This window comes from Selaginella moellendorffii, unplaced genomic scaffold, assembly GCF_000143415.4.
Source record: "Selaginella moellendorffii unplaced genomic scaffold, v1.0 SELMOscaffold_17, whole genome shotgun sequence".
Taxonomy (NCBI): Eukaryota; Viridiplantae; Streptophyta; class Lycopodiopsida; order Selaginellales; family Selaginellaceae; genus Selaginella; species Selaginella moellendorffii.
Window position 1 is genome coordinate 1709053 of NW_003314278.1, and position 10698 is coordinate 1719750.

At 47.2% G+C, this 10698-nt stretch overlaps 2 protein-coding genes across 2 annotated transcripts; one reads left to right on the forward strand and one right to left on the reverse strand.

Moving 5' to 3' along the window:
* The first annotated feature begins 57 nt into the window (after positions 1 to 57).
* On the forward strand, positions 58 to 5731 carry LOC9639991 (ABC transporter C family member 4). Its single transcript, XM_002971487.2, has 13 exons — positions 58 to 351; positions 399 to 479; positions 535 to 2606; positions 2664 to 2984; positions 3045 to 3131; positions 3187 to 3801; positions 3872 to 4036; positions 4086 to 4380; positions 4433 to 4647; positions 4702 to 5007; positions 5058 to 5121; positions 5174 to 5413; positions 5479 to 5731. Exons 2-13 carry the CDS (start codon positions 473 to 475, stop codon positions 5577 to 5579), a joined length of 4488 nt encoding a protein of 1495 aa, XP_002971533.2. The 5' UTR covers positions 58 to 351; positions 399 to 472; the 3' UTR covers positions 5580 to 5731.
* A 1924-nt stretch (positions 5732 to 7655) lies between these two features.
* LOC9639993 (uncharacterized calcium-binding protein At1g02270) lies at positions 7656 to 9659 on the reverse strand. The gene is made up of 9 exons (XM_024676335.1): positions 9414 to 9659; positions 9252 to 9350; positions 9089 to 9194; positions 8823 to 9031; positions 8688 to 8764; positions 8485 to 8599; positions 8111 to 8422; positions 7935 to 8060; positions 7656 to 7877 (listed from the first exon to the last, which is right to left on the reverse strand). Exons 1-9 carry the CDS (start codon positions 9657 to 9659, stop codon positions 7656 to 7658), a joined length of 1512 nt encoding a protein of 503 aa, XP_024532103.1.
* Between the last annotated feature and the right edge of the window lie 1039 nt (positions 9660 to 10698).

Below are 10698 nucleotides of genomic sequence, written 5' to 3' on the forward strand. Positions count from 1 at the left end.
GATGCTTGTATCGTAGGGTCAAATTTCCTGGTTTTTCTCCAAGGCGGTCCCGGGCTTGGCGGGGCGCTCGCTCGCCGACAGACGCCCGCCGCGGCAGCGCAATCGATCATCGATCGCGCCCCAAGTTTGTGGAAGGTCCCGGCCTTCGGCAGCAGCGATCTTTGTCGATCGATATTTCGGCGGCAGCGATCTTTGTCGATCGATATTTCGGCAGCAGCGATCTTTGTCGATCGATATTTCGGCAGCGATCTCGATCGGTGGATCGATATTTCATTCACAGCCCCGGCGGCATTGATATTTCGAAGGCTGGTGCGTGATTCACAAGGATTCATGGAGCTCTCCGGCGCTCTGGTAAGATCTTCTCAGTTTGAGTGGTTTGTCACTGCTCGTTCCACCAGCTCGACTGTTCTTGAGGGCCTCTTGGCCAGCGGCATTTCTATATCTGACGAAATCTCTCCTCTTTGGCTTCACGATGGATGGTACGTCGTTAGTGTTCTTGGTTACATAGCATTAAAGTTTTGGCTTGACCACCAGAAGTTTCGTCCCGAGATTTCCTCCTCCTCCAGATATGCTCCACGAATGCTGTCACCGAATCTACGCTCGACTGGATCATGTTCTATCTCTTCAATCCCTGCTCGCAACGGGCGATCGTTTCCGTGATCCAGCTCCTCTTTCTAGCGGTGTTCGTGGTGCTTGCAATCATAAAGACGGCCTCGCAGCTTAGAACATCACGACACTCCAGCTATGGGAAAGAGGCGACGACTACCAAGTCCACGAAGATGTTTCACGCAACTCTGGCTCTCGCATCTATGGCGGGCATTCTCTACGCCGCCGTGGATGCTTGTCTGCTCTGGCTTAAACTGGCCCGCGAAGAAGCTTCGGTTGCTACAGTCGACATTATTTTTTCCACCATACAGACTTTCAAGTGGCTCTGCTTTGTCGTCATCGTTGGACACGAGAAGAAATTTAATGTCCTTGTCCACCCTTGGACGATTCGATCCTGGTGGGTGATTGATTTTTTGTTGTCAGCCTTGCTTTTCTCTACTGCAGTGCAGAGAGTAGTACTAAGATTCGACGCCCACCTTGCTGGCAATGGCATCGTCTCGCTGGTTATGTTACCGGTTTCTATATTCTTCCTCATGGTGGCTATCCGAGGCTGGACAGGCATTGTCATTTGTTCTTCGAGCGTGGCCAAACCACTGCTGGAGGACGGGCATTTGGAGAAGGTTGTGGACGATGGCATTGCTGAAGAGGTCCTTCCTACGACGGGGTACGCTACTGCCGGGGTCTTCAACAGGGCCGTGTGGAAGTGGTTGACACCGCTGCTAGACAAGGGATACAAGAGTCCGCTCCAACTCCATGATATTCCGCTGCTGGCACCCGACGACAGAGCTGAGAGTAACTATTCGCGTTTTAAGAGGGACTGGCCAGAGAACGACCCGGGCAGCCATCCTGTGAGATCGACGTTACTAAAATGCTTTGGCGGCATTCTCTTTCGCAACGGACTGCTGGCTTTGATCAGGCTTTGCGTCATGTACGCTGGTCCGATTCTCATTCAGAGGTTTGTCAGCTATACCGCCAATGCTTATCAAGGCCCGGCTTACGAAGGATACCTTCTCGTCCTGGTTTTGCTGATCGCTAAAGTCATAGAGGTGTTCTCGTCTCATCAGTATAACTTCCAAAGTATGAAGCTGGGAATGATGGTTCGCTCGACGATTATCGCTGCTGTTTACCAGAAAGGCCTTCGTCTCTCGAGCTCGTCCAAGCAGGGTCATGGAGTTGGCCACATTGTGAATTACATGGTGGTGGATGCTCAGCAGCTCTCGGATCTGATGTACCAGCTCCACAACCTCTGGGTTCTTCCGGCACAAGTTTGCATAGCTCTCGCCATCTTGTACGGAGTTATGGGATTGCCTATGCTAGCCGGCTTTTTTGTCATGGCGATTATTATCGCCCTCAACTTTTACTACACAAAGAAGCAGCGAGAACACCAGACCAAACTCATGGCCATGAGAGACGAACGGATGAAAGCTACGAGCGAGGTTCTCAACTTTATGAAGATCATCAAGTTCCAGGCGTGGGAGGATCACTTTCTAGGCCGAGTCGAGGGGTACAGGATGAGGGAGTACACATCTCTACGCAAGTTCCTAATTGTCCTTGCTCAGAATATAGCAGCCCTGTGGATGTGTTCTTCGCTGGTGGCGACGGTAACTTTTGCGGCTTGTGTGGCATTTAACGTCGAGCTAACTGCCGCCAAAGTTTTTACAGCCACCGCAACTTTTCGCATACTGCAAGAGCCTGTCCGAGCATTTCCTCAGGCACTCATCTCCATCTCGCAATCGCTGGTGTCGCTAGAGCGGCTGGATAAGTACATGGTCAGTGATGAACTGGACACGAAAGCTGTGGAGAAGCTACCAGCGGATGCCGATGCTGCCGTCGATGTTGAGGACGGGACGTTTTCCTGGGAAGAGGATGAACCCACGCTGAAAGATATCAATGTCCACGTGAAGAAAGGCCAACTTGTAGCGATTGTTGGGACTGTGGGATCCGGAAAGTCATCGATGCTGACGGCTTTGCTTGGAGAAATGCGCAAGCTCTCGGGAAAGGTAGGACTTTCTGGTCTCAGAACATGATATGTCTAACGCTTTCTTAAATCTATCCAGGTAAGAATTTCCGGCAGCACGGCCTATGTTCCACAAACTGCCTGGATACAAAACGCGACGATTGAAGACAACATTTTGTTCGGCTTGCCAATGGACAAGGCGAGATACGCTGCAGTAGTCCGTTCGTGTGCCTTAGAACAGGACTTCAAACTCATGGAGTTCGGGGACCAAACGGAAATTGGAGAGCGAGGTATCAATCTCAGCGGTGGGCAGAAGCAGCGCATTCAGCTGGCCAGAGCTGTGTACCAAGACTCGGACATTTATTTGCTTGACGATGTCTTCAGTGCTGTGGACGCTCACACTGGCACGCACTTGTTTCAGGTGCAACTTCTAAACTTTCTGTTCATATTATTGAGTCACATAGTCTTGTTTATTTCGTAGGAATGTATACTTGGATCTTTGCGAAAGAAGACGGTGTTGCTGGTTACGCATCAAGTTGAATTTTTGCATCACGCCGACTTGGTTCTGGTACGTTTTCTTCTTTTCTTTTACTATTTATTGTTCTTAACCACAACTTTTGTAGGTTCTGCGCGATGGCACGATTGTTCAATCTGGCAAGTACTCGGAACTCTTACAAAAAGGAACAGACTTGGAAGTTTTAGTAGCTGCTCATCACAGCGCAATGGAATCAATTAGCATGGACGAGCAAGATGGTATAACTGATCTCCCTCTCGAGGCTACTCAGGAACGAAAGCTGTCATTCAAACGAAGGCCTTCGATAACAGGGCCCCGTCAGCCGCAGAAACTAAAAGGCTCAGCCAAGCTTATTGACGAGGAACAAAGAGAAGCCGGACGAGTCGGATGGAGGGTCTACTGGCTGTACTTCACCAAAGCATTCGGCTGGCCAACACTCCCCATTATTGTGTCGTGTCAAGGATTGTGGACAGTGGTGAGCATCGCAAGTGACTACTGGCTTGCGGCAGAAACGGCGAAGACGTCTTTCAGTGCGGCCGCATTTGTGAAAGTTTACTTGGTCCTCTGCGCGATATCCTGGGTTTTGGTGATAGGAAGAGTATCGTTTCAGACAGTGGCGGGATTGAAAGCAGCACAGATGTTCTACTTCGACATGTTGCGCAGCATTTTTCGAAGTCCAATGTCTTTCTTTGACACAACGCCGTCGGGAAGAATTTTGAGCAGAGTAAGCACGATAAGTTTTTCGATTCTTTCCTTCGTTTTCTTGCTAATTTTGTTGTTTCTCGCTGTTGCAGTCGTCTACTGATCAGGCTCAGCTTGACGTGCTCGTGCCGTTTTTTGTATCAGGAACCATAGCGACTTTCTTGGGAACTCTTGGTTCTGTGATAGTGGCATGTCAAGTTACGTGGCCACTGATTTTTCTCATACTGCCTCTTGCTTGGGCTTTCCTCTTTTACCAGGTATGGTAGGATTTCTTCGTCTCTTGAATTGAAAAACCCGTCTTTGCAGAATTACTATATCACAACATCTAGAGAACTTACTCGTTTGGATTCTATCTCTAAAGCTCCAGTCATTTTCCACTTCTCCGAGACATTAGCAGGACTGCCAACTATCCGTGCGTTTAAGAAGCAAGAAAGCTTTATTGATGGGAATGTGGACAGGGTAAACACCAACATACGCATGGAGTTTCATAACATTGCCTCGAACGAGTGGCTTGGATTGAGGCTAGAGCTGCTCGGCACAATCGTTCTCTGTGCATCGGCTTTGTTGCTCGTGACTCTTCCAGCGAGTATTATCGCACCTGGTAATAAGCTTTGGATCAGTGTTACTCGTGTTTCATTTCCTTTCTGTTACAGAAAATGTTGGTCTCGCCCTATCGTATGGATTGGTGCTCAATTCGTCCTTGTTCTGGTCGGTGTGGATCGCATGCATGCTGGAGAACAAAATGGTTTCTGTAGAAAGAATCCGACAGTACACTACCATCGAAAGTGAGGCCCCGAGGATAAATGACGACTACAGGCCCCCTCTAATATGGCCCAGCCAAGGAACTGTAGCTGTTCGAAACTTGCAAGTAAGCTCTCACAGAAGTTCTCTCGTGTATTATAACGCTGCATCGTTTTACCAGCTTCGGTATCGGCCAAACACTCCTCTCGTCTTAAAAGGAGTAACCTTGACTATCCAAGGAGGAGACAAAGTTGGCGTTGTTGGTCGAACCGGGAGTGGAAAGTCGACGCTGATTCAAGCCTTCTTCAGGCTGGTAGAGCCGTGTGGGGGCGAAGTTCGAATTGACGGCATTGACATCACACAGCTCGGACTAGCTGACCTGAGGTCCCGGTTTGGAATCATACCCCAGGAGCCCATACTGTTCGAAGGCAGCATAAGAAGCAACGTAGATCCACTTGGCCAGTACTCGGACGATCGGATTTGGGAGGTATACTAGCTTTCTCAAAAACTTGCGGACACGATAATTCTCTTCCACAGGTTCTAAGAAAGTGTCAGCTGGCGGATGCTGTTCAACAGAAAACCGGAGGGCTCGACTCATCTGGTATGGTTCCTAGATTTCTTGTTCTGTAGCTGAGATAGACTTTTGGTGGCAGTGGTGGATAATGGCGATAACTGGAGCGTTGGGCAGAAGCAGCTCTTCTGCTTGGGACGGGCATTGCTGAAAGACAGCCGGCTCTTGTTCCTGGACGAGGCAACTGCATCCGTGGACGCACAGACGGACGCGGTCATCCAAAAGACGATCCGCGAGCAATTCGCGTCGTCGACAGTGGTGAGCGTGGCTCACAGGATCCCGTCTGTGATGGACAGTGACAAAGTTTTGGTGATGGGCGAAGGTAAATGAATTCATAATGTTGCTTGTGCTTTAACTCTTTATTTATTTTTTTCTCCTTTCTGCCAGGAGAGGTGAAAGAGTACGATCGGCCGTCAGTGCTGCTCGAACGACCAACGTCTTTGTTTGCAGCACTGGTCCGTGAGTACTCGGCACGCTCAGGTGTGTAGAAGATTAAAATTCTTTTTGGAAAAGAATTAAATGGTCTGGTAATCAACATTAAATTATACATGGTTAAAATATTCTTTCTGGTCATATTAATAGGGCTGGACAGAAACATATTCTAAGAACATTATAAGAATAATTTAAATTTATTTATTTATCTTCATCATTATGATAAGACAAAATTTTAAATTATTCTTAAAATATTCTATAAATATTTTTCCTTAAAGAGTGCCGGAAACAAGGCAAAAAAGATAATTCCAACTTGCATTTTTGCATTCATCAGCCTCATGTTTTCAATTGGGTACCACAAGACTACCAAACAAGTTCTTGTGTAATGATACCTCGTACTTTGGGAATATGCCAATGGCGGGAATGGCAGTTCAAAGTCTTAGGGCACCGTGACCGGGTCCACGTCACTCACGGCCAGATGAGAATATTCCCGGTACGTGTTCTCGGTCGACGGAATGTTCCTTGTAGATTCCGTGTGAGGAGCTCGGGAGAAGGCGCTCAAGCGAAGGTGCCGTCGTCCTGCTTTTGCGGTCATCATTCAGCTATGTTTCGGTTTGCTGCTGCGGGCCGCCATCTGACGAGCAGGTGATCTAGATATATTTTCGTTTTGGCCTCAAAGCAGGAGGCTTGGTGCCTCCTGGCGATGGATCACGACGTCGCACTTCAATGGTGCCTCAAATACCGCAGCTTTCGACCAAGGTTCCTCTTCTCTTCAAGAGTGCTTTCTATCTCTCACGGCACATTTCTCTCAATGCTGTTTTCCAGCTGCTCGGTGGGTGTGGAAGCGCACTCCCACCACTGCACTGCTTCTGAAGAAGCCTGGAGCCGAGCTTCTCGACAATGCCACAAAGGTAAGTCACCCTGCCAAGTCTTCTTTCCTACGCTCTCCCTACAGGTAGTCTCTCTTTTGAACAATGAAAAGGTGAGAGTCCTGGCTGAGCCTGATCTCCACGCACAACTGGAGAACGAATTAGGCAGCAAATTCGTCCAGGCCATTGGCGATGTCGGGTATATTGCTTGCTTTACATATAAGTTTCTTTAGAAAAGAGTTTTGTGTTGTTTTTTTTTTTTTTTTTTTGCTGGTTGATTTCTAGCCTTGAGGAAGTGTACATGCGTCCAGCCTCTTTCCAAAGTTCGTACCGCCAATTGCTTGCTTCGACCTCGGGTCTCTTAGTTTTATGACGTCCAGGCATCCAGTAAGTGGCTCTAGATTAGTTTCCGTGATTTAATCTTGACAATTGATGTTTGGTTGTAGTTTTGTCGCTACAGGGAGGAGCTCACGCAGCTCCTCCACAGGACAGTGCATGTAATCATGAAGATGCGGCTACAGTGTGAAATCGTGCGTCAAAACCAGCAACACGAGCCCAATGAATACAATATCCGCGTCCACCATATTCTGAACGAACTTGTCATGGATAGAGGCTCCAGCCCCTTCATCTGCAAGATAGAGTGCTTCCAAGAGGGAAACCTCATCACAAAGGTAGTCCTCCTCTTTTTCTTTTCTTGTTTATAGTCACACTCTGGAAATTACAGTTGCAGGGCGATGGGATAATCGTTGCAACACCCACCGGGAGCACTGGCTACTCAAGCGCCGCAGGCGGGCCTCTGGTCCACCCCAGCGTCCCTGGGATTGTGTTTACTCCTGTGTGTCCGCACTCATTGTCGTTTCGCCCTCTGGTGCTCCCGGACTCTACCACCTTGGAACTCAAGCTACCAGCTTTTCTATTTTACTTTTTTTCTCTCTGTAAGCGTCCATGGTAGGTTCCCCGCGACGCCAGGGACGATGCATACGTCTCGTTTGATGGCAAGCACCGGCAAGAGGTTGCGCGAGGAGACAAGATTGTGGTCAAAGCCAGCCGCTACCCTGTGCCAATCGTCACCAAAACTGACGGAAGTGTGGAGTGGTTCAACAGCTTGAAGAGCTGCTTCCAATGGAGCGTCCGAAAGGAGCCTGCAGTCCAGGAGCAGAGGCCTCTTCCTGCAGCAGAGTGAATGCTTTTCAAGTTTTTAAAAGTTTTCGAGTTTTCGAGTTTTCGTTTCGAATCCAAATCAAAAAATCAAGTCGTTTGACTTTACAGCGCTAACATCCCTGGCTGCCTGGGACAAAAGCTAGCAGTAAGGGGAGCATGGTCTGAAAGTGAATAGCTCTCGGGCCAAGTCCCCTCCTCGACCTGTGGAGGATAAAATGATGCATGCTGCACTTGTAGATCCGCTCCCGCTAGGCTCTTCGTCTCATGCAGCCCCTGAAACAGCCTCGTTAACCAGCTCTTTTTCTCGTGGTTGAGCAGCCTCTCCTGCATATATTTATGTTTTCACGGCATTGTAAACCATTGACTCCAGAGAAAGCATACTTGGAAATCTTTGTAGTCGATCACTCCGTTGGCGTCGAGGTCTGCAGCCACGATGAGCTCTTCGACCTCTTCTCTGGACAGGCCTTCCAGATCCTCCTCTGCTAGCTCGTCCTTGGATAGCTCGAGCTGTATGCCACCAGAAAATATGAACTCAGAAGAAGCACAAAAAGACTTACTCGCTTGATTGCGGCATGGAAATCTTGGTCAGTGACATGCTCTTTGCCTTGCAGGAAGAAACCGAAGGCATCTCGCCCCTGTTTGCCATGCTCACGAAGAAGCGTCGACTGAAAAGGCGAAAACCGGTCCCAGGTCAGATAAAATAAACTGCCAAAGTATACAAAGCTAGCAGAAAAACTCAACTTAATGATGCCGAACACGGCTCTTTTCCAGCTCTCCCTCAGGGGGATCGGTTGTTGTCGGGTGGGATTCAGCAGCCATATGAAGTCAACTCCACATACGTTCCCATGGTGGTTTCGATGACTCACCCACTGAGACATTGATGAACAGTTGAAGCATGTAAACCTCTAGAGGCTCAGCCTTTACTTCTTACCCGATGTGCATCTGCATCGATGTCCCAGTATTCCCGTGCCATGTCGTAAGATGACACAAACCCTTGAGAGCGCAAGAATCTGTAGACCTGGCCTCGCTTGCTTCCGTTCCAGTCACTGAGAGACAGGCAGGCAGAAAAAAGCAGAAGAAACAAAAACGTTGTTCGTGTACATTATGAGAGCTACCGAAACCCGAACATCGTACCCGCAGAGCAGAACCGGTGCATGCGACAGGCTGCGCTCGTCCTTAAAATGTTCCACGAATTTGAGAATTTTATACGCCTGCAAGCAAAGCACAATGCATGGCACAAGTGATCACAATCCCTCCCCAAGCGCATACCTGTCGCAGCCGCAGGAGGCTGTAGTTGGAAGCATGAGGGAAGATAAGATGGGTGTTGACCAGAACAACTTGTTGCTGTTCCCGAGGGCCGATCTTGTCGTTGGATTTCAGGTGTAGGACTTGAGCGACGCGGTCACCGCAGTCGTGGAAATGTAGCTCTCGACAGTCGAGCACCCGGAGTGCATCCTTCTTCACCGCAGTGAGGAGCCCTGAGAATTGATACATCGGGTGATCAGAGAGGGGAGGTAACTTGAAGAGAGACTCACCGTCACCCCGGTCGTTGGTTCTCGCCAGCTTATACCTCTTGTAACCAGCATCACCCAGACGACGATCGTACAGCTGCACAAGCTCATCGTTGGCAAGCCAAAACTCCTGCGGGGTGCCCGTGCATATCAGCTACTATGGCATGGACAAACTTGCACACAATACCTGCAAACATACGACTGACGAGTTCTTCTGCAGCAGCAGGTCCAGAATTTTTTGGTTCCTGCTCAGCCAAAGATCACGGGATCCACTTTCACGGCTTTCCTGCAAACACCAATGGGGGTGGATTATAGCCGGATGTCAAAGTTTCGCATATATCAAACAAACCTCATCATGGCCCAGGCGCCTGTAAATTGGAGCATGAATGTTGAAAGTGGTACACGAGAGCACTGCATTGGCGGTGGCGGCGGTCTGGAGACGGGAGCGGTATGCACGCGATACCTGAGACACAGCACGCCGCAGGAGCTGCGTCATGGGAAAACCCTTAAGTTTAGGGTATAATATAGCGTCCTTTTCGGTTTCTTTTTTCTTTTTTCCGAGCTGGGCGTTCCAAGCATTGGTTTCCGCCACCATGCTTGCCGTGGAAGTCATCCATTTCTAGAGGAACAGGAGGTATGCTATTACATGTACGGCTTTCTTGTTGAGCTTACCGAGTTCCACCCCAATGGCCTTGTGCTGGAGAACCTTGAGCCGAGGAGTGAAACCACCCTCACTCGTTAGCCCTCGCTAGGAACCCTCCAAGAACTTGCTTTGGAGAGATCTGGCCTCATCACCCATGGGACTGGCTGCGAACTTGACTCTGCCCAGAGCTATTTGCTCCATTCGACTTCCTACCTTTCCCATACTTTCGATCACGTTTCCAAACGAGACATACATTACAGATGCCGGGTCTTGCTCGTCCAGCCACTGGAGGCAACGCTGCTCTTCGTCTCCTGTCTTTCTCTTGCCATGGGAGCTTGTGATCAACTGCATGCCAAAGAGCAAGGAGATCTCGTCAATGACTTTTGCCTCGAGCAAGTAAATGATGTTTATACCGCCTCCTTGTTCTGTGACGTGGTACGAGCTCTTGACATGAGTCAGTCAATGTCTTGGGTGAGCAATGCTTTGTGGACCGGAACATTAACATGTGGTGCCAAGCGCAATGGGCATATATATATATATATATATACATATATACATATATACATATATATGTATACATATATATATATATATATATACATATATATGTATATATATACATATATATATATATACATATATATGTATATATATACATATATATGTATACATATATATACATATGTATATGTATATGTACATATACATATGTATATACATATATATGTATATATATATGTACATATATATATATATATATATATATATATATATATATATATATATATATATATATATATATATATATATATATATATATATATATATATATATATATATATATATATATATATATATATATATATATATATATATATATATATATATATATATATATATATATATATATATATATATATATATATATATATATATATATATATATATATATATATATATATATATATATATATATATATATATATATATA